Below are 24,892 nucleotides of genomic sequence, written 5' to 3' on the forward strand. Positions count from 1 at the left end.
TCCTCCCCCCCATCGCTTGACAACCGATGTTATATTTACGTCCCCGTAACTTAGAAGGTCGGCAAAAGTGACCGATAGAATAAGTACTAGGCATACATGTGTGTTATCATGTGCGAATAAGTACTGGGATCGATTTGTTCGACTAAGTAGTACTAGGTAGTACTCTAGCATGGCCGCAGTCAAATGACGGCAAAATAAAAAACAATTTAGAAAAAAGAAAAGAAAACAACAACTTTCACTTAGATTTTATCACACTTCGTATGAAAGTAGGCGTTTCCAGATTAAAATGTGTATGTTCTCGTGCAAAAAGTGAAAAGACGTATGAATGTTAAAAAAAAAAATCAAATAATAAAATTGACCTAATATCTTTAAATGATTGTTCAAATGCACTGTCATGAGTTTCAAAGGTAACATAGACACCACTAATTTTAAATGAATTTTGAATAAAATGTTCTGCAAATATAACTCAGCAATTGTTCTAGTAAGTAGACGACTACTGCATGTACCCCCAAAGACTTCTTGTCTTGCAAATGTCACATGAGAGATACCTTCGTATTCAATCAAACATCTCATTGCCCAGATAAGCTAATGACTTCATGATGACATGGATTTTACAGCGGATACAATATGCAAACAATATCTGTTTTGTTAGCTTTATCTTAACAATGTTAAGCTTTGTCACATAATAAATATTAATTTCTTTCTAACCGTATCTCAGCTTTTAAAGGATTGGTTTGTTGGTTTGAATTAACCCTAGAAAACATGAAAAAAGAGAAAAATATGTTATATTAACATATGAAGGTGACCACACTGGTTCAAGTTAAATTTTCATTGAAAAATATATACAAAACATAAAAAAATATAAATTTACACAGTTCAAGTACAAAACCGTTTCATCTTTGTGGCTTTCACATGCAAAAAGTTGTTATTTTTGACAACTAATTCTCTTTTGGATACTGAAATGTTTTCTTCAGGTTCTTCAGCCAGCATTTTAAGAAATTTGTGTCAAAACTGGAGTTTGTTCTGTTTGAATTGTGGTCAGTGGTGGACAGGGTCTAAAAATATTGGTTCCCAGGAAACTAAGGGGTCCACTCGCAACTACAATGCAATCAATTTTTTTTTGTTAAAAGTATTCTTTTCAACTGTCCTCAAACACAGCCAGGCTGAAATAATTAATTCATTCTTCCAGAAGTGAATAAAAAAATTCTCAGACTTGAGTGGATGGGACCCTTAGATACTAACATGGGTCTCATATATAGATTCTAATGGCACTGGGGCCCACTTGCCATCGGGCCAGTCACCACTGATTGCGGGTGCTTTTCAAGATATATCAAAAAAGTATTGTATGCTGCTGTATCAATTAGATTGAAAAACATTGGCCACCTTCATGTACCTTGTCTCACTGAATAGTATATAATCAGCAGGTCAAAGGTGTCATAGAAATTTCCAAACTTAAAGGAAAACTTGAGAACATGTTTCTTCATACGAATTTATTATTTTTATTTATAAAATAATAAAAACTGTCAACAGGGTCACAGTGGTCTAGTCTATGTTTCCCATGGAACTTTTTAAACTTTAAAGCCCAAACTCAAAATGATTTTTATTTTAAACCGAAAACCTTAGGATAAGAGTTCAAAATATAGTGTTGATCTACATCACCATTGATTTAAATTAAGTAATTTTTAAAAATAAAAATGGCTTTGACACAAAAAGAACCACTGCAGTCACTTCCATGTTTTTGAGGGTTAATATCTAAATTGATGTGTTGATGAGGCACACCAAATGTACAGCTGGCAGAGAAACAATTTATATTTATTGATTATAACGCAGAGTTTTTTTTATCAAATTTTCTTCACTTTCTTTTAATTTTCTTAATTTAAAAACAAAGGATTTTCTCATGTTATAGTACTTTGTTCTGTTTATTTAGATAATACTAAGTTTGAAATGTTGTAAATTCATGGAGAATGATTAACAAGTGTGAAAACCAGTTCAGTGAAATGCAATTTTAGGGAGATGGATTGTTAGGAATAGGATAAAAAATAAAATAGCCTGGATATCAAGATTTGGAGAAGTGAATACAGTAAATAAGCTAACATGGATGTAGTAAAAGACAGAGGTCACAATTGTAATGAAGATATTGTTTTATGTTAATTTATTTCAATGATAACTGTAAAATTGATTGTAGATTCAATTTAAAATGTTGACCATTCTAATAGCAAATATCACACGAAAAAGAAAAAACTCTTTCAAAGTAAGGGATGGCAAAGGACAAAGAATTAGCATTGGTGTTCTGGAATGAAAAAGGTGTTTTCTTCAATTTGGTCATCATGCTTAATTAGATATTTGAGAAAAAAATGAAAAATATTGACTGATACTACAAGAGTGTGAAGAAAGGGAGGAGACAATATTTGTTCAATTAACCATCTTCAATAAACATTTCTAAAGATGGTAAAACAACATAAATAACAAAATATATGGAAAACAAAAAATTCTTAATGAAGAGGGAAAGGTTTTTATGGTTTTCTAATTAGTGGACTGTGCTGCTACTTTAAATTCTGGAAGTTTGAAATTAATCTTTTATTAAAACAAGCACATTGCTAAAATTTTATAGACTACAAATGAATACAGTCATCATCATCGTTTAACATTCGTTTTCCATGCTGGCATGGGCTGGACGGTTTGACTGCAGCTGACATCAATAAAGAATGAGGCTGAGTACCATCTCTTGGCAAGGGCCTTGTTGACCAAGTCCTGATATTTGGTTTTCTTTAGCTGGTGAGAAATATCAACTCTGTCCTCCCAGAGCACTGTAAGTTTGATCTCTTAAGTATAGTATAGATTGGCTAAATTAGAAGTGTTGTGGACAAAATGCCATCCATACATCTATGTTCTAATTAAGATCATATTGAAGTTAAATTTCCTCTTTATTCTTCCAGGACTAATAAAATAAGTTGAGAACTTGGGTATATTTAATCAGCTCTATCCACCTCTAAATTTTGAGGCTTTGTTTATATATATAAGAAATAATTCGCTTCTTTTAATGTAGAGACCTGATTACATAGTTATTTGTGTGGAAATTCTCTCTCTCCAACATTTCTGCTATGGGTGGCCTAAAAAGATGCTGAGCTATAAATACCAATGGTCTTAAAATCTCATCAATTACTAAATTTCTTAGAATTGTCACAGTGAACAGTAACAATTTTCAGAGAAGTAAGAAAATGGAAATGGTGAAGGGACAATAATCTGGATGTCGGTATTCAAGAAGGACTTTTGCAAATAGAGAAAACAAGCTTTTAATATAAGAAAGAATTAACTGGCATTCCCTCAGTTACAATGATGATGGTTCCAGTTGATCCAGTCACTGGACAGCTTGCTCATGAAATTAATATGCAAGTGGCTGAGCACTCCACAGACACGCATACCCTTAATGTTGTTCCCAGAGATATTCAGTGTGACACAGAATGTGACAAGGGTGGCCTTTTGAATTACAGGTACTACTAATTTTTGCCAGTTGAGTGGACTGGAGCAACGTGAAGTAAAATGTTTTGCTCAAGGACACAATGCACTGCCAATTTTCAAACTCATGACCTGATTACCCTAAACACTAAGTCACATGCCTTCAGTTATAAGAAAGAATAGTGTTCATTAAAACAAAAAAAACATAAACACTACCAGTATTGACATGTTTGTCGATGTGTCATTAATACAAATATATCTGAAATTAACAGGTGTGTTAAGAGTGTGTGCCTTGTATTACAGATATATTGTTAATATAGAGATATCCTTAGTATGTGTGTCAGTGCAAGTGTTTTGGTATGATTGTGTACAGAGTAACAGATGCATTGTCATTATGTGTATAGACCTACAGCTATATAACTTGAGTCATGTCTATAATCATGTTCATAAATATGTTTCACCTAAGGTTTGTATAGAATCACAAAGTGATAAAGTTTTGATAACAATATAGGTGTAGCAATATATTTGTGTCATCAATATAAGTATAAAGGATAAACAAAGAAAGGTATTTTAGGAGGTCCAATATAAAATCATTAATTAGGTTATTTTCTGATGTAATCTCCACTCAGTAACATGTTTACTGATTTCTTTGATAACATATCACGTTTAACACAGTTTTTGTTTTGCTTTGAACTCAAACTGATGTTAACAATGTTGTTACCAATTAAAAAAATATATTTTAGTTTTACAAATTGTGGTGTTTACAAGCAAAATATCATTAATCTATTTGGTAAAATAAGCCAGAACAGTTCATGTTATTATTGTCTTTACAACAGCTATTTGTAAAAAAGTTGTAAAGACAATAATGTCATATAAATAATTTATAACCAGCTAGCTCTCAAGTTGTGGATTCAAGATTATTATATTATTTCTATTTATTAGGTATGTAATGAGAGAGAGAGAGAGAGAGAGAGAGAGAGAGAGAGAGAGAGAGAGAGAGAGAGAGAGAGAGAGAGAGAGAGAAGATAATGAGATGCACATGCAGTAGGTTGGTCAAAGTGTTAGTGAAGTGAAGCCAGTGTTTTGAAGTTGTCTATGATAGAAGAATATATCCAATTAATCTTAATGTTGATAGAAATGCAACATTTACTGTCATTGTATAAAGTAAATTTTGAAAATTCAAGACTGAAACCTTTGAAATTACTACATTTATTAACTGATGACAAACTTTGTAAGATGTTTCCAAGTGTTTGTGTTAATTTGAGAATATTGTTGATTATTCCAGTTACAGTACTGTTAACAGAAAGACCAATCTGTCATGTAATTGAATTGAATTCCTTTGTTATCTGATGAATAACAAGGAATTCTTTTTTACTTTTTTGTTTCTCAAGGTACTACAGTTTAACTGGCTTCCTGTTGAAGTTACACATGTTACATTAAGTAAACTGTGGTATCAACTGGCACTGGCATTCCCTTGCAAAACTACATTGATATGGAGGCAGTTACTAGGGTTGTGGTTCACGTACTACATGCTCTAGAAAATAGGGTGAAGACTATTCATGTGTGTGCTGTAGACATGGATGTTGTAGTCAACATGGTAGGCAGATTACATGATCTGAGTGACCTTTAGAATGCAAATTGTCCCATACTCTCTGCATCCGTCATCCTCCACTGTAACCGAAGCTGACAAACCCAGCTCTCTCCACTGTAATAGAGCTTCATCAATCTCCCTGTTGGAATTAGTCAATGTTGGAGAGGAGAAGCTGTTGCCTATCAAAGGAGAGCAAACGTGGATGGAGGAAAGAAAACAGGGAAGAGATAAAGATGAGCACTTGCACAGACCTAGATCCCCCAAATCATTTGGGCAAAGTAGCTTGGTCACAGGAGTCTGGGGAGAGTTTGACATTGACCTAGTATTCAAGTTTCCTGAATATCAAATCATCAAAGAGGGATGACAGGAATCTGTAAGAAGATTAGGAATTGACAAGTAATTCCTAAGGTAGTAAAAAAAACCTTAGTGGGGCTCAATTACTTCAAGGCTTTTTAAAAAGTTGAGGTTAGCCATTTTGGATAAAGATGAATTAATTATTGAAATTTGTGAGATTGATGCTATTACTGTTCCATTTAAACTATTCTATGTCAACATCTGCAAAAAAGACATCAGCAGGGAGAAAATTCCAGAAGACCAATTTTCTGGAGAAGAAGGACTGGACAGTAGTTAGTGTTGAGAAAAGGATGTTGGATGCAACAAGAGTGAAGAGAATGGAGAGAAGAGTGAGCCATGGGATGGGGCTGAGGCTGCAAGGAGCAGAGACCATTTTACAAGAAGATTTAAATGGTTAAAGATAATAGTAAAAAAAAAAAAAATGGACCACTCATATACATTAAAAATAGAAGGGACTTTTTAACCTTTTCTCATGAACAGTAAGATTATAAAGGACTCAAAAATTCAAAAACTTGATAATGACTGCAGCAGGAAGCCTTAATTCTTGTTCCTTTACAATGTCTCAGAAAATTCCACTCACAAGATAAACATTCCTTGTTTTAAAAGTGGCTGAGTTCCTTTTGAGCATTGGGCCTCAGGGAGGCAAAGTGGCTGAGCTTTCAAGTGTTGGGCCTCATGGAGGCAATGACTGAGACCTTTGGCATTATGTTGTACATGAGAAGAAGACCCATTAAGCCAAGTAAAATCACTGTCGTGACAGATACTGGTGTCACGCAAATGGCATCCGTGCTGATGGTACGTAAAAGCACCCATTACACTCTCAGAGTGGTTGGAGTTAGGAAGGGCATCCAGCCATAGAAAATCATGCCAAATCAGACTGGAGTTGGTGCAGCCTTCCAGCTTACCTGCCCTGGTCAAACCATCCAACTCATGCTAGCATGGGCAATGGATGTTAAATGATGATGATGATGAACATCAGTAACATGGTATGAAGTGTCTCACACAATGCAGTAAGAAATTTACTACACAAATTTTGTCTCTCAATTCTCATATATTGTACCATGAAAACTAACTATAAAGTATTAACTTTCACAATTCTCCATGCTGCCAAGAGTTTTAGAAGAATGTCATTTGAGATGATACCTGAATGCTAATGATATTTGTAGTTTGCAGTTTTCTTTCTTCAGAGAAATAAAATAATATTCCAGAAAATTGTTTTATTGGCATTTTTATAAGTTGGCCAACACGGACAGTGAAGCCTGGTGTAATCTTCTGCCTAGCTAGCTCCTATCAAACCCTCCAATGCATACCAGCATGAAAAACGAACATTAGATGATGATGATGATATAGTTCTCTAAGTTGACTGACTGCTATATTTAGCACTTGTATTTAATCTTTCCATATTTCAATGAAAGTGATAACAGCTTTTGAAATATAATATTCTTTTTCTTTTTTACTCATTTCAATTGGTGCTGGGGTTCCGCTTTGAAAGGTTAATGTAATCAACTTGACCCCCAGTATTTATTTTATTTGTCTTATTGTGCCAAACTGCTAAATCACAGGAATGTAAACAAACCAATGGTTTGTCACATGATGAGAAACAGGCACTAGGATGCATACACACACACATGGCAGGTCTCTGCATTTATGAGTTCAGGCATAGAAGTCATTTCCCTATGGAGCTGTCCGGGATGGGGTGCTAAACTGAAAAAGAAAATATTAAAAAAATGGTGCGCTCTGAAATTTCAAGCTTCATTTTCTAGATATATGTGATGTGTACAGTTCTATATTTAAGAGATGAGGAATTATGTACATTATTTACTTTTGATGGATATTTGTCCTCATCTTGTTAACACAACGTTTTGGCTGATATACCCCCCAGCCTTCATCAAGTGTCTTGGGGAAATTTCGAACGTGGGTTCTCATTCCTAAGGTGTTTTTCAATGTTATTATTATTATTATTATTATTATTATTATCTAGGTCACTGTTTGGAATCTTGGGGTTTGTAGCCCGTGCTCTTAACCGCTATGCCATATGCCCATGGGCAATTATGAATTTTAGGTCTTAAAAATCTAATATTTTCCTATCCTTCCTTAATACCGGTTTCCATATGCTACTCATATCCGCACATGGTCTGCTTAGGAAGTTGTGTCCTAGCATGTGCTGCTTCTTTTAGTTTTCGTATTTTCCAGTAGTGTTCTCTGTCTATTATTTTAACTTCATCCAACTTGTTCTATATTTTTCCATACATGATCAGCTATACCTGATTTATCAATATCTCCTTGTGTTACAGCTTTGCAATATTTGTCTACCCTTATTTTGAGGGTGGCGGCATGTTTCGCCTTTGTATAACCTACCACTGCTGCATGGGATGGAGTACATGCAGTTTTTGGTCATATTCCTTTGAGTAAAACCACCAATAGAAAAGAATATGACCAAAGACTGCGTGTACTCCATCCCATGCAGCTGTGGTAGGTTATACAAAGGTGAAACATGCCGCTCCCTTAAAATAAGGGTAAACGAACATCACAAAGCTGTGACACGAGGAGATATTGATAAATCGGGTATAGCTGATCATGTATGGAAAAATGGAGATCACCTCCCCCTGTGGGATGAAGTTAAAATAATAGAGAACACCACTGTAAAAAAAGAAGCAGTGCATATGTTAAAACACAACAACCTCCTAAGCAGACCGAGTGCAGATATGAATAGCATATGGGAACCGGTATTAAGGAAGGATAGGAAAGTATTAGATTTATACGACCTAAAATTTACTCCATAATTACCCACGGGCATTGTGGTTAAGAGTGCGGGCTACTAATCCCAAGATTCTGAGTTCGATTCCAAGCAGTGACTTGAATAATAATAATAATAACATCGAAAAATATCTTAGGATTTCGAACCCAGGTTCAAAATTTCCCCAAGACACCTGATGAAGGCTGGAGGGTATAACAGCCGAAACGTTGTGTTAACAACAAACAAGATGAGGACAAATATCCGTCAAATGTAAATAATGTATTTGTGATGTGTGTCAGTTTGTTTTCATATTAAATTCTGATATAATCATAATCTTCACCATCTGAAAGATAGTCATAAAAATGCCCATTTTCTGAAAGTTATGAGGAAACAAAGTCAAATCGCGTGAATTTTCCGAAACTCCCCTCTACATCCTCGGAAAACATTTCACAACACATTCCGATATAATCGGAATCTACATTATCTGATGCGTATTTGTAGAAATTTTCATTAAAAAATATTGACCCCCCCCCCGAAAGTTATGAGGAAACAAAGTCAGTGGAGGGCACACTTGTGTAAGTGTGTCACATTAATAATTTCAACATTTTCTGGACAGAAGATAAGGAAGGACAAAATAACAAACAAAATAATAAAAACCATAAAGCTGTAGTATAAACGTGAGTATTCTTGCACATACACGTACAAGGATACATATATACACTAACTAAAACTAGACATTGCTTTCATTTTCAGTCAGTACAATTTGTTTCACTTTGTCCACCATATTATATGTACAAATTTCGAAAGACCGTCCAATATTTCTGCTATGTTTAAAGTAGAAAAAATTTCGTTATCAATTCCGTCTTTTCTGCTTTTCATATTACCTTTCTGTAGATAAATTTCAGCTCGATATTTATTTTTACTTAAAAGACAGCAACTGTATAAAGAAGTAGTTCTAGAATATTGTAGTTTGACGGGTTGGTAAAAGGGTTAAAAGAATCAAGTAGTGAAGTACCCACCCATACATTTTACTATTGTTGATTCTTAAACCAATATCATTATGACACAGCAATTTTGCTCTAGCCACTCTCTTTGTTACAACTCCTCTCCCATTCCTCTTACTTGCAAAAAGTAGGAGGTGATAATATCTGCTTTCTGATTGGTGAGGCTGACAAATCAGAATTTAGCGCTAATTCAGGTTAGACGAGTTGCTGCATCAGTCAGTGAACGGATCTTCCTTGTTTGTATCGCTTGTTTGGTAAGTCAACTTCTCAGAATATCGAATGTAAACTATCCTTCACAACGTTTAAACATTTGGTTATTAGAATTTAGGTAGTTAGTGTCTCTGTTATCGCTAACCATATTGCTATTAAACATGATAGTGTTGTTTTTAAAAGTAAGATAACTATATATAATACATTTTTCTGGTTATGGACGAAAAACTATGGTTTAATCACGATGTCTACTTTTAACAGACAGCAAGAGTAGGGTTAAAATTGTTTACTTAACATGTACTCTCGTAAGTTTAGTTGGTGTGTGTGTGTATATATATATATATATATATATATACACACACACACACACACACTCACACTTTAGCTTAACGAGTTTAGATAAGTATAATTTTTTATCTTGTGGATAATCAGGTATCGTTTGGTCACATGAATGTCAAATCGCCAGCTCATCTCTTGTGTCGCCTTTATACATTCATTGTATTTTAAATTTCTCCTGTTAATATTACCTGTAGGACTGCGAGGTAGCAGCATTTCGTCTTTCTTTACTTTCTGAGTTCAAATGCCAGCGAAGTCGACTTTACTTTATTTTTCCTGGTCGATAAAATAAGTACCAGCTAAGCACTGGTGTCGATGTAATCAATTTTCTCCCTCCCACGAAATTGCCGGTTTTGTACCAAAATTTGAAACCTATATTATCAATCTACCTTCCTCTTTTCTGTTTATTTCGCCAGCTATTAACAGTCCTTGTAATTCATTTTATGAAGTGTTCAAAATATCTCTTTTACTGTATCTAATAGAATTTTCGACTTCGACAGTGCTAATCAGGCTGTCAGTATCGTTAGTGTATCGGACAAAATGCCTTCGGTATTTGTAAATTACGCCTGATTCTAAGTTGAAATCTCCTCGAAGTCATCGTCAAGTCTATTCTTGAACATTTACGCTTCATACCATTACATTTTCAATTCCGAACCCATATGCCCCTAAAGCGAAAAGACCATCATAAAATAAGTACCGTCAGCTGTTGTTTCCTATAACGCACTCAAAATTTGAATGAAATTATAGGCAAGACGAATATTCTAAAATGTAATACCTAAATGTTTTTTGTATTTATTGACCTCTGTGTCAAGTGAAGCGTGAAACAAACTTATGAATTGTTTGCCGTATACTTACTGGCCTGCAATATCGTCTGTTTATTTTGTAAATTGATACCTTTAGGACCTAAAAGGATTTTTTTTTTCAGGTAAAATTGTAGATATTAAAAGAATGTTAATTTTCAAATGACACTCTATAGTCTTTAAAAGAGGAAAAGATAATTAGTTTTAGTTGCACTGTCTGAAAAATATCCAACTCGGATATTTTGCTTATAGTTCAGAGTGCTTTTTTTGTTATCGGAGGTAGTTGCATTTTCTGTTGTTATGTATTAATATGAAAAAGTGTCTTAATTTCACTAAAAGTTTTCAGTACTGAAAGTAAATCGATCGGACTTGCGTTTACTACTCCTGAGAATGTTTAATCAGTTCATGTTTTATTTTAAATAAAACAAGGAAAATTTATTCAACATTTTTCAAAAGAAAAGAGGAGGGCGAATTTTGAGTTAAGGACTCTACTTTCGCCAATCGGCGGTTAGTGTAATTTCGTTTGGTAGTCAGAGAAGTTTAATTATATTAGAAAGTAGTGCTTGCGGTCTAATTTTTGGCAATTCTACAGATTGGTGCTCCACCCCTGATTTTGTTATAACCTTCTGGAAAATACAATAGGCATAATTTTTTAAGCGAAATTTTGCAGTGATACGTTTTCGAGGGTAAAGGTTAGAACTTATCTTTCATCCTTTGTCTTGTTTCAGTCATTAGACTGTGATCATGCTGGGGCACCGCCTTGAAGGGTTTAGTCGAACAAATCGACCACAGTGCTTGTTTTCTTAAGGTCTGGTACTTATTGTATCGGCCTCGGTCGAACAGGTAAGTTACGGGGGACGTAAACAAACCAACACCGGTTGTGAAACGGCGATGGAAAATTTTTTTTAGGTGGGTGGGCAGTTTCGGTTTATCACCCCCTGCTCTTATTAGTACCGATTTCCAGAACTTCAGCATTTTTTTACCTTTTCAGATTTATATCAGCTTTCTTTCGGTTTTGACCATAAATTGAAATTGGAAATATCGACACTCGATTCCCATGTTTTCAACAACAGAAATTTCAGCTTTCAAATTTTCACCCCATTTACCAAAATTCTTTTTGCTTAAAAAAAAATGTGGGATGGGGATGGTGTGTGTGTGAAAAGATTTTCCAAATTTCCACACTCGAAAGTGAATTTTTGCAAAGTATCATTTAACAAGCAGCATTTTAAAGAGCCACGAGTAAACAGTCTGGATGGGGAAAAGTGATGAAGAAAAAAATTAAAAAATGTTATCAAAATATACACTCTTTAACCTACACGCACAAACGAAGGCATGGCCATGTAGTTTAGAAGTCCGCTTCTGAACCACGTGGTTTCCATGGGCAGGTGTCTTCCATGTGAGTGACTTTAGTAAACGGAAACGGGAAGAAACTCGTCGTGTGTGTGTATATATTTTATTCTTTTACATGTTTGTCATTTGACTGTGGCCATGTTGGAGTTCTGCCGTTTAGTCGAAGAAATCGATCCCAGGACTTATTCTTTGTAAGCTTGGTACTTATCCTATTAAATTTTTTTTGCCGAACAGCTAAGTTACGGGGACGTAAACACACCAACATCGGTTGTCAAGCGATGATGGTGGACACGCACGCATATACACACACATACACATGACGGGCTTCTTTTCTATTTCCGTCCACCAAATCCACTAACAAGGCTTTGGTCGACTCGAAGCTATAGTAGAAAATACCCAAGGTGCCATGCAGTGGGACTGAACCCGGAACCACGTAGTTGGGAAGCTTCTTGCCACACCTGCGCATATATATATAATCTTGTTTCAGTCAATTGACTGCAGACATGCTGGAGCACCGCATTAAAGGGTTTTTAAGTCTAGCAAATCGACCTCAAGACTTTTTGAAAATCTCGCATTATTCTATCCGAATCTTTTGCCGAACTGCCAAGTTATAGGGACGTCAACACAAACACCGTTTTTCAAGATGTGGTGGGACACACATATATACATATGTATGTATATGATATATATATATAAAATATATGACAAGCTTCTTTTAGTTTCCGTTCTAACAAATCCACTCACAAAGCATTGGTGGGCCTGAGACTATAGTAGAAGACACTTACTCAAAGTGGACATGCAATGGGACTGAACTCGGAATATATGTGTCCTTGTCCTAATTTTCTCACGATAATTGTAAACTCACGTCACCATGCAAGCGGTGTTCCTTGTTTCCAGTCTTCCATGAAAACGAGTCCGTCCATAGGTAAATATTACCTTGCCTGGAAACAAACGAGGGTTGGTGACAGGAAATGCTTCTGACCGTGCAAAATCTCCCTCAAGAATTCAGTCTGATCCATTCAAGCGTGGTAAAGTTTACATTAAAACGAGAATGATTGAATGTATATATATAGTACAAGGAGAACAAGAATAACAGTCGGCTGCAGCAACCAGTCTACCTCACGAGTCTCATTTCTCAGACGGGTCACCGTTATCCCGATAGTGCGGAGTCCAAGAACATCTGAGGTCTCAACGGTGCCGAGCAGAAACTGATAGCGGCCGGTCAGGCCCTTGTATTTATTTATTTTTCTCTCCTCTACGTTGCGGGCAGCAAGGTTGACGCAGGAGATCTATAATACTTCAGATATGTATGATTAATATTGGTTTCTAAGTTTAAAAAATCGGCGTGGCTGTGTGGTAAGAAGCTTGCTTCCCAACCACATGGTTCAGTCCCACTGCGTGGCACCTTGGACAAGTGTTTTTCTACTATATCCTCGGGCCGACCAAAGCCTTGTGAGTGGATTTGGTAGACGGAAACTGAAAGTAGCCCGTAGTATATATGTATGTACCCCTCGCTATCGCTAGACAACCAATGCTGGTTTGTTTATGCTCCCGTAACTTAGCGGATTGGCATAAAAGACTGTTAGAATAAGTATGAGGTTTACAAAGAATAAGTCCTGGGGTCCATTTCTTTGACTAAAGTCCTTTAAGGTGGTGCTCCAGAATGGCCGCAGTGAACTGACTGAAACAAAAGAATAAAAGAACAGTTGTTTTGTTAGTATAGTAGTGACTCTACTGTTAGATACTTTTTGTTTCTGTATAGGTGTCGAAGCAAAAAAAAAAAAAATCCCTTCATATAGCTAAAAAATAAAGTCTTATAAGTCTAATAGATGCAAGCGTGGCTGTGTGTAGTAAGAAGCTTCCTTCCCAACAACATGGTTCTGGATTCTGTCCCACTTTGTAGCACCTTGGACACTTCAGGCTAACCGAAACCTAAAGAGTGGATTTGGTAGATAGAAACTGAAAGAAGCCCATCGTATACCTGTCTGTCTTTGTGTCTGTGTTTGTCCCCCACTACCACTTGACAACTTGTCCCTAATCCTAGCGGTTCAGCAAAGGATATGGATAGAATAAGTACCAAGTATAACAAAAAAGTAAGTACTGGGATCGATTCATTGGACTGAAAATTCAAAGTAGCATGACCTCAGTCTAATGACTGAAACAAGTAAAAGATAAAACTATAAACAGGTCTGTCTTGTTAAATATATACTTTCAGCATCATTGTTATTGTTTTATCGTCCATCTTTTCATGCTTGCATGGGTCTGATGAAGTTTATTGAGGGAGATTTTCTATGGCAAGATGCCCTTCCTGTTTCCAAGTGAGGTAATTTTTTCCCTGTGGTCAGACATGTTTGCACAGGATATTGAAAATGAGTGACACTCAAAAAATAAGTTATGTGATATCAAGACAGGGATACAAGTATACACTCACTCACATACACCCATGGGGGCTTCTTTTAGTGTCCATCAACCAGATCCATTTACAAGGCTTTGCTTATCCCATGGTTATAGTAGAAAACACTTTCCAAAGTGGCATTTGATGGGACTGAATCTAAAACCATGTGGTTTAGAAGCAAGCTTCTTACCCACACAGTCATGTCTGTGCCTTAATATATTTAATATACATCTTTTAAATGATCATGTTAATGTACTTCTGGTTTTTGTTTCTATCTTTTGAATTTATGAGGAAAACGTGATGTACTTGTTGACCCTAGTGAAAGTTTTAAATATCTTCTCTGATGTTGAATATAATTAAATGTTTTTTTTTTGTTTAGCCTCTGGCTTTTTATACAGGGCAGAAAAAAAAAGGAATAATTTTCTCATAGTGTAGTATAAATTATTTAACCTAACAGGCCTAAAAGACTATTTCATTTCATTTCATTTCATTTCATTTGGGTTTGAGTCCATGCTCAGGCCAAGTCGAAGACTCCACCCTCAGAGTCTGGTGTGGTTGCCAGGTTGTATTCTCTGCTTAATTTTGACATGTGTAGGAGCGAGTTTGAGTCAGTTTGTGCTCGTTGTGTATATCCTGGGAGATGGGGTTCATCTCTAATGGTGCTTAAGTATCTATCCAGTTGCAATTTGAATGATTCCACACTGCATCCTGATAGATTTCTGACATGTACCGGAATGGAGTTGAACAGTTGTGCTCCTCGAACCAACAGACTTGATTCTCGCAGGGTTTTTGCTGCCTGGCCAGCCTTTTTGTTGATTGGTGGCAGCTGGCAGCGTCTTCCGTGGCGCAGTGAGTGGTAGGTTTTGATACCAAAGTTTGGCACCTTCTGCTCTATCATTTTCCAAATGTATATAATTCGGTATCGCTCAAATCTTCTTTCTATTGAGTACATCCTCAAGGTTTTGAGTCTTTGCCAATAGTCCAGGTCCCTCGTTTCTGAGAAGTATGAGGTAAAATTTCTTTGGAGCGATTCCATCTTAGATAGTTGGCCCTTTGTTGTTGGTGACCACAACTGAGAACAGTAGTCAATCCTCGGAAGTATCATACTGTTCCAGAGGGTTTTCATTGTTGAGGTATCTCTTGATTTGAAGGTGCGCAAGATCCACCCGCTGTACTTTCTTGCAGTAAGACAGACTGAGTCAAGGTGTTCTCTGAATTTTAGGTTGGTTCCCATGTGGATGCCTAAATCTTTCACATACTGTTTTTCCATTATTTGTTGTCCTGATGGGTTTCTGTAGTTTGTTGTATTTTTCAGATCTTGATTTGTTCCGTAGCGAATTAGTTCAAACTTCTTATCATTGAACATGTTGTTTGTTTCCTGCCATTTATATATGGTGGTCAGGTCCTTTTGTAAGGCCTCTGTATCCACCTCGTCTTTGATTTGTCTCATGACCTTGGTGTCATCAGCAAAGGATGAGACGTTGCTGGTTGAGACCAGTTTAGAAGAAAAAATGTGAAACAAAACATTGTTATTGTGGTTGTTAGTTAAAAAATAGAACTGAATATGTCTTATTGAAACAAAACAAAACAAAAAAAGTTGGTGACAAAATACCTAAATCACAATTACAATCAATTTTTTTCTTAAAAACTATTGAATAAATTTCTTAATTTTATTAAAAAAATAGTGAATAAAATATTCTTGTAGCACTACTGTACATCATGAATATACATGATTTACTTTTGTTATCCAATGTTTTAGTTCTTTTTACTGGAATTAAGACAGTTTCTTGATCACATACATTTTAATGTAAGACACACAGCCTGCATTCATGACTAGAAAATAAAATAAAATAAAAATTTAACATGATGCTGGATTATTGATCTAAAGTACACCAGTTTTAGATTATTGATCTAATGTATCCATTTTTTTAAGGATGTAGGATGGATGTATTGTAAAAGAATATGAGAAACAACTGTTTTGTTATTTAACATTACTGAACATTATTAATAAGTAATGATATTTTTATACTAACCTTTTCTTCAGGGAAGGCTATTGTTCATGATCTTTTGAACAAAACAATAATTAAAAAGTTAGAATATCATATGCCTTAAATAAAGTGGTAAGTTGGCAGAATTGTTTGCACACTGGGCAAAATGCTTAGTGGAATTTCGTCTGCCCACCAAGGTCTACTTTACCTTTCATTTCAAGGTTGATAAAATAAATACCAGTTGAGCAATGGGATTGATGCAAATGATTTACGCCCTCCCCTGAAATTGCTGAACATGTGCTAAAATTTGAAACCCATGCCATAGGCCTTAATTAGATCACCATATTTGCCTTTGTATAATACACAATAGAGGAATTGTTTTTAATATAAAAAATGTGTCCATATGTAATGTGTGATTTTGCTACAAGTGTTTCTCATTGAAATGTCATTGAAGTGTTTATCATTGTTTTTTGTTTTAATATCATCACATTAATCCACTGTTTTTAGTCTTTGAATCACAATTGCTTTCCACCAGCTGTTCACTCGTATTTTCATTATCATCATCATCAGCGATTTCTTAACATTTTTGTTAACTTTGAACTATCAGATTAAAATTGATGTTCTCATGCTGCTTTTTATCTTCATTGTTTTCACATCCATTTTTCCATGTTCATATGTTTGGACAGAATTTGAGGCGGACTGAATGCTCTTCCTGTCACCAACTCACTGTTTTCAAGTGAGGTAATATTTCCCCATTGTTAGACATGTTTTCATGGAAAATTGGAAATAGACACTTGACTGACGGTGACACTTGTTTACAATAATCACTCAACATCAAGACAAGGAGTCCCAAACTCACACACATATACATATGTGTGACAAGTTTCTTTTGATGTCAATTGAATCCACTCACAAAGCTTTGGTTTGCTTGCAGCTATAGTAGAAGACACTTGCCCTAGGTGTCATGTGGGACTAAACTTGGAATCAAGTGGTTGGGAAGCAAGCTTCTAAATAAGTCATGTCTGTGCTTTCTTTATCCACAATAAAATTTCTTACATTGAAGGCTTTACTACCTGAGGCAGTAAAGTTATGATTGTGATTTTATACATTCAAAATATACTGTTTTCAACTTTTTATTTAAAGGATTTATTGATATAGATGTCCAGTGGCTGTAAAATGCATGTGAACTAACAAGGAATGACAAGTATATTATGGCTCTTGTAACTTTCCATCCATATTGCTGAGGATCCTTTCATTGAACATTATGCGCAAATTTACTCTCTTCAGGCAGCATTTTCTTTGAATATTACAAAATATTACTACTGTCAGCTATAGCAAGAAATTACTGTACAACACTTGGTTTTTCTTTTGCAAACCAATGATAACATTGTTGAAATTGAATATGTGCTTTTTCAAAGCCTTTAGGCATATATTGATCAATGAATCTGCAACATGTACTAGTAGAATGACAATTTATAAAATGTGTAAGCCAATTATGACTTGCCTTCATATAAGAATTAAGAATCACAGTTTGCTTTAGTTTCAGAGATTGACAACATATTTTATTTGAAACACTATAATAACATTCTCTCAGATAATGAAAATGTTTTCATTCTCTTCTATCAAACAAATACCAGCAATTTTTTTCCCTTCTAAATGCTCTTCAATTTCTTGATGCAGTGCTTAATTTTTCTTGCAAAATTTGCTTGACTGCGTCATAATTTCCTTCAGCTATTTTTGCTATTTGAAGTTTTTTTTCTAGTTTAAGAGTGACAATGCTTTGAAGCATTCATATCGAAGATTATGATGTAACCTGCGTGCAGGAAGTTACATATAAATTATAGAGAAAAACAAGTTCATGATGTGATTTTTGTATTTTCAAACTGAATAAATTTTAAAAGGCACAGTATGATCACAATAGCTGCCAGCCTACTGACTGTGCTAACACTCCATGTTTGAAAGATGAGGTGTAAAGATTGTGGAAGGTCCATTAATGATGTCCCTACTGTGCACCATGTCTTGGTGCACAGCAGGGGTATATCTTGGTTACAAAGAGCGATTCATCATCATCAAAAACTCAGGAAGGCGTCAAAATAGATACTAAAAGCAAAATTAATGAAACTAGATCGAAAAGTTATAAAAGGTTGTGGTAGGTCAAAAACAGCATACTAGTTCAGTATAGCTGAATCAAATGACCCTGCTCTTTACTAAGGAAATAGATTTGTTAATGTGTAATTCGAACTTCTTCCCGATAACATGAAATTTGCCCATTTCCCATTGAATAACTTTAAAAATCAGCTATTGCTTCATATGTTGTCTTCGGGAGTGTTTAGGTTACCTCCCTTCATTACATGTGTATTTGAGTATGTGTTTGTGGGGATATTGGTAAATTACACTGTGTAACACGATTTTTGTCTTGGGTAGCAACTGTTATTTCCCATTTGCTTATCTGTAGAAAGTATGATAAATGACTAATATTTCCTGCTAACTTTGCTTTTGTTACATTTATTGAAATCTTAAAGAATCCCTCTCAACACATAGCTATGATGTTCCCCTGCTACTCCTGCTCATGATAGCCACTAAGGGACTTGCTCAAGTGGTTAAGGTCAAGCAAATCTGTGGTATTGAGCAGAATATTTATATAATATTTCTACTTCAGCAGTTCAGTGCAGAATCTATCTGAAATGCAATGGAAGCTATGTCAGTTTCAAAACATTGATGTACAGGTCACAGAAGCAAAGTTTGAAGGGAATAGTTGTAATTTCCTTCAATTTCTAGATAAAAACAAATAGAAAATAACACTTACTGACCAAAGACTAAAATAAATAATTTTATGGTATTTTAGGATATATACTCTCTTAGAAATTAAAAAAAAAAATTCTTATCAATGTCTAACTTCATTTAATTTTGTTAATTTTCTCTTGCAGGTTTTTATCAGAATAGCAGACATTATGGCTCCTATAGGGGGTTCAGGTTCCCTAATGGAGATGATTAATGATTATATTGACAAAAACAAAGTAATGATATTCAGTAAATCAACATGTCCATTTTGCACAAAGGTAACTATATGCATGTCTTATATAACTAATTAATCTAAGTCAATTTAGAAAGTAGTGTATAGGCAGTGTTGTTGGAGTGTTGGATAGAATGTCTTGTATTTATTCTGGATCTTTGTGCTCTTGAGTTTAACTGTGTTTTATCCTTTTTAAAGCTCAAAAAAAAAAAAGAAAAAAAAAGAGTATCAGTCTCGGGTAGTGGATTGGCAAAATTATTAGCGCATTGCATGGGATGGCTTTACAGTATCTATTCTGGTTCTTTGCAGTGCCACGACACTGGTGGCTAGCTGTATTGGCCCTTGCATTTGTCTTGGATTATATGTGATGTGGAGAAAGGAATCTTGTCTGATTGGGCAAAAGCTAGCCTGTTAAAAAGAGAAAAACTGGAAAAACAAAAATGCTCAGGACTGTCCAAGAGATGTACTTTTCCAATGCTTATCTTGGATTTCAAGATGTATATGGTTACCCCAAGTCAATTTATAAAATTACAAGATACTCTATTTGAAACAAGAAACTGTTAATCACACTAACTTATCCATTTTATTTCTGACCTTATTGTATGTATGTCATTGTGTGTGTTAACCAGAAGAGGTAGTTATTTAAAAAAATTTTCCAAATGTTAACTTTCTTACACCAGGTATTGAAGTAGGATGTTGTTCATTGGCAGAACAATTGAGTACAGCATAAAGATAGCAATGGATTAGAAATCATCATCATCGTTTAATGTTCACTTTCCATGCTAGCATGGGTTGGACGATTAGACTGAGGTCTGGCGAACCAGATGGCTGCACCAGGCTCCAATCTTGATCTGGCAGAGTTTCTACAGCTGGATGCCCTTCCTAATGCCAACCACTCCGAGAGTGTAGTGGGTGCTTTTACATACCACTGGCACGAGGGCTAGTCAAGCGATATTGGCAACAGCCACGCTCAAGTGGTGTTTTTTACGTGCCACCTGCACAGGAGCCAGTCCAGCAGCGCTGGCACTGACCTCGCTCGAATGTTTTTCAAGTGTCACTGGCACAAGTGCCAGTAAGGTGATGCTGGTCACAATCACGTTTGAATTGTGCTTTTTATGTTCCGCTGGTACGGAAGCCAGTCAGCTGCTCTGGCAGCAATCATGCTCGGATGGTGCGCTTAGCACTCCACTGGTACGGGTGCCAGTCATCGAATTTGCGAATTTGGTTTGATTTCGATTTCACTTGCTTCAACAGGTCTTTGCAAGCAGTTTAGTGTCCAATGAAGGAAAGGTACGCATAAGTGGGCTGGTTACACCCCTAGCATAGGCCATGGGTTATGGTCTCGCTTGGCTTTCGGGTCTTCTCACACACTGCATATTTCCAAAGGTCTTGGTCACTAGTCATTGCCTCAGTGAGGCCTAATGTTCGAAGATAGTCTTATTTTTCCTTCACTCTCAGAACTTTCAAGCTTCATGTCTAATTGAGAAATAAGCATTATCAAAATATACTCTAATTACAAATATAAAGTATTAAACTTGTGTCCCATAAATTGCTTGTTTGTATTCAGTGACATATCATTCACTGTGTCTTAAGCTCAAAGGCCTAATTAAAAAAATTCTAAAAATGTGGTACAAATTAAAAGAAAAGTACAAGTTAGATGTTTTATAATGTTTGTAGAAAGCTTTGTTTCTGATCTTTGCTTAATACTAGACTTTTTAATTTTAGTACTTCATTTTTATAACCATAACCCTTTTTTGATACCAGCCCATCTGAAACCACTCCTCGTTTTGCAATACAAGCTTCCTGTTTTGAAGTGTTTTAAGTTAAAACCATCCATTAAAATTAAATATCAGTTTATGTTCCAAACACTGGCTTTATAGTGACAATTATTTTACAAAATTTTTCATTGTTTTCAAAATTACTTGAAATAAGGTAGTGTATACCAAGAGAAATTTGGTAGCAAAAGGGTTAAATTATTGTGATTATGAAGAATATTAAAACAATTTTTTAACAAGAATTACTTAGATATAATTTTCTTTTATCTTTTACAGGCACAGCAGATATTTGACTCTTTGGGTGTAGAGTACAAAAAGATAGAACTTGATCAAATTGGTAAGATTCTTATATCTTAAAATCTCATTAAAGAAATAGAAATCCTATTGTATGTTATAACATATTTTCTGGGTGTTTGATCTCTAGATTGTTTAATTTTGAGATCAGCTACCTTCAGGTACCTTATGACTTGCTGTGATTTTGAGTGTAAGATAAGTTGTTGAAGTAGAATGATTGAGTGGATAAGGAATCACACTGCTTAATCATTAGTTTTCAGTTTAAATCTACTGCAGACTTTAGGTATTTAGTTGCTCTTTTTATTTATGGCTTTCATTTTATATACCTACTGAAGCTAAGCCCGGTTTCACCCGGTCTGTTTGGATGATGTGGCTGTGATCGTTTTCAGTTAGGCATAATCTATAACAGCATTTCTCAACCTTATCATTTTGGGTTCCCTGTTTTGATTAGAGCCTCCCCCTTGTCAGAAAACAGCTTCAGGAGATGTGAAGAAAGAATTTGTACGTAGTCTGTTTCTGAGAGCTATTCTATTGGACCTCTGTCTAATCATTAAAACATTGATTTAATTATGAACATAGAAAGAAATTATACATTAATCCCTATTTTGTAAGCAGTTGTATCCATTAAAATTTTATTTGCAGAGAGCAGAAATTGAAAGATATATGAAATAGATGTGTATGTGTGTGCGTGCATGCTTGGACGTGTGTATGTGAGAGAGAAGAAGAGAGACAGCATAGCGAAAGTTTTGGCTGACTGTCATCCTGTACTCCCCTTGTTGCTAGCGAAATGGTATATGCCAGTTGTGTGAGCAACTGGTTGTTTCAACGGTGGAACAAACGGAAATTCCTTGAGAAAAGTTTTGATCAATTTTCTCAGTAAGTATGGGGGCTAAGAAAAAATACAAACCGCATTCCAATGTATGCACTTGTCTGCACATGTGTGCCATTTTTCACGTGAATCCACCCAGCTGTTTGGCTGTGAACCTCAAGACAAGAAAGAATACAATGATCGCCCATGTCCAATTTATAATATAGATTAAGAATAGATACCAAGTTCATTGGGGATGTTAAATATAATGCATCCTATCCAGAGGAAGATTTTCTCTCCTTTGCTAAATGATATTAAAACCAGTGATATACAGGACCTTGTGAGCTGCTTGCGGCTTGCTTGCTTGCTTCATACTCTTGCTTGATAGGGTTGGGGTTGTCTCAGGTTAGTGGTCCTAGAGATGTCATCATGCTTAGAACTGACCATGTCCACCAGTACTCTCCATTGCTGGTTGTCTTGTGCCATCCCCTCTGGAGATCTCCAATCATGCCCAGCCATCTGTTGTAGGACCTGCCACAAGGCCTATTCCAACTTGCAGCTGCTTCATTGAATGAGAGTAAAGCCCTGCTAGGATGATCTAAGTGATACTTAGAGGAATTTATGTTACAATCTGATATAGGCTAGATAATCAAGGCCTACCTTATTGACTATATCATCTGCTTAAAACATAAGATACAGAACTACTTTATGTATAAGCTGTTGCCTTTTTTAATTATGCAATCAGGGGTGGTTGTGTAATTAAGAAGCTCACTTCCAAATCATATAGTTTTGGGTTCTGGCACTGCGTGACACCTTGGGCAAGTGTCTTCTACTATAGTCCTGGGTTGATCAAAGCTTTGTGAGATGGAAACTAAAAGAAGCCCATCATGTGTGTGGTTAGGGGTATGTGTCCTGTCTTTTGTTGACTTCACATGATGGTTATAAATAAGTGCCACCATTGTACAAGCAATGTTATTTCCAATCTTCCATGAAAATCTTGTCTGGCCATGAAGAAATATTACCTTGCTTGGAAACAGGTGGTGGGACAGTGACAGGAAGCTTGTCCAAGCATAGAAAACCATCTTCAGCAAATTTTGTCTGACCCATGCAAATATGGGAAAATGATGATGAGGTTATCGTTCTTTTTAATTGAATAAGTTTTTAGAGAAATCATAAAATATTATAATCTTAGAAAAGTTCATTGTCATCGTCATAATTTAATGTCTGTTTTTTATGGCGGCAAGGGTTGGGCACTTACAGGAGCTGGGAAGTTGAAGAGCTGCATCATGCTCCAATTGTCTGTTTTGGCAAGGTTTCTATGGCCAGATGCCCTTCCTAACACCAACCATTTTACAGAGTGTACTGGGTGCTTTTTACTTGGCACTAGCACAGGCACTTTTTACATGGCACCAGCAATTGTCTAACACAATTTATTAAAGCAGTTTATTTTAACTTTTATTTTTCAGCTAATTGTTTGCTTCTAAGTTTCTATTGTTAATCTTTACATTTTATGTCTATCTTTTTAGCAAATGGTGATAATATTCATTCAACTTTGAAAGAGATGAGTGGCCAGAGGACTGTTCCAAATATCTTCATCAATAAAAAACATATTGGTAAAGAGGATTTTCTTTTCATTTGAAATATTTTAATTGAATACTTTAACCCCTTAGCATTCAAATTATTGTCAAATGTAATGCTCATTTACATGGTTTTTAATTGTGCATTATCTTGTATCTTCAAGATTTGTTTATTTTTAGAATGACATTATAGGGTAAGTGTCAGAGGCCAGACTTAACTGGTTTGAATATAAAATGGGTAGAATATTTGGTCAGATATGGCCAGTTTAAATGCTAAGGTGTTAATATTATGATTTCCAAGTAAAACTATATTAAAACTTGATACTTCATTATCTAGCTATGTCACTCTCTAAGCCATTCTTTCCTCTCTGGTTTATGCACCTAGTGCTCCAGGAATTAGCTTTCTTTTGACATATTATACTAAAAATCAGTTTGTTTTCCTGCTCTTTGATTAAGATGATAAAGATTACAAATAAAATAGTCATTTCCCCCTTTAAGAAAAAAAACATCAAAGTGAAAATATTGACACTTCAGAGTCATGTCAACTACCATCCTTTTTTCTTTGAGTACCAGAGACACGAAAGATAGAAATTTTCCCTATATTTTTGAGATATTTTTTGAATCATGAGTACTGGATATTTTTTTTCTTAAAGGGGAAAATTACTATTTTTTTTTTTTTTAGATAAAAATAATCAAAAGGCAGAAAAACAGAGAGACTATCTCTATGTAGATAAAGATCAATTGCAGTGGGAGGAGTTGAATTTCATAAGAATGGAAAACAAACAACAACAAATGGGTTGTACCTTATAATGAAACTCTTTTAAGAACATTCAAGTGCCACTGCAATGTTGAAATCGTTGCCTTAGTGAGATCAATTAAGTATGTCATCAAATACATGCTGAAAGGAAATGACCAAACTACTCTTCAAAAAAAACGATGATAATGAAATTAGTCAATATTTAATGGGTAGGTATACTGCCCCATCTGAAGCAGTTGCAACCACTTTAGGATTTTCAATTCATGAAGGAGAACCTGCAATAGTTTGACTGCAAGTTCATCTACCAGATGAACAAAGAATATTGCTCAGAAATTATGAGGATAATATATATGGCTGTCAATGAATGACATGGGAACAACATTGACAGAATTCTTTTCACTGTGCATCAATGATGACTTTGCAAAAACATTATTTTATGCTGAAGTA

General features: G+C 35.4%; 1 protein-coding gene across 2 annotated transcripts in view; it reads left to right on the forward strand.

The window, feature by feature from the left end:
* Window positions 1–8,806: 8,806 nt before the first annotated feature.
* The window catches only part of LOC115209346 (thioredoxin reductase 1, cytoplasmic), a 36,907-nt gene continuing 20,821 nt past the window's right edge, over window positions 8,807–24,892 (forward strand). Inside the window, exons 1-4 of one of the 2 annotated variants that reach the window (XM_036501326.1) lie at window positions 8,807–8,815; window positions 19,149–19,280; window positions 21,286–21,346; window positions 23,638–23,724. In XM_036501326.1, the coding sequence (XP_036357219.1) occupies window positions 19,173–19,280; window positions 21,286–21,346; window positions 23,638–23,724 (256 nt within the window). In that variant the 5' untranslated portion in view covers window positions 8,807–8,815; window positions 19,149–19,172. Of the gene's footprint in view, window positions 8,816–9,266; window positions 9,395–19,147; window positions 19,281–21,285; window positions 21,347–23,637; window positions 23,725–24,892 lie in introns of those variants that run through there. The other variant, XM_036501325.1, reaches the window with a different exon arrangement.

The sequence above is a fragment of the Octopus sinensis genome, linkage group LG3 (assembly GCF_006345805.1).
Source record: "Octopus sinensis linkage group LG3, ASM634580v1, whole genome shotgun sequence".
NCBI classification, from domain to species: Eukaryota; Metazoa; Mollusca; class Cephalopoda; order Octopoda; family Octopodidae; genus Octopus; species Octopus sinensis.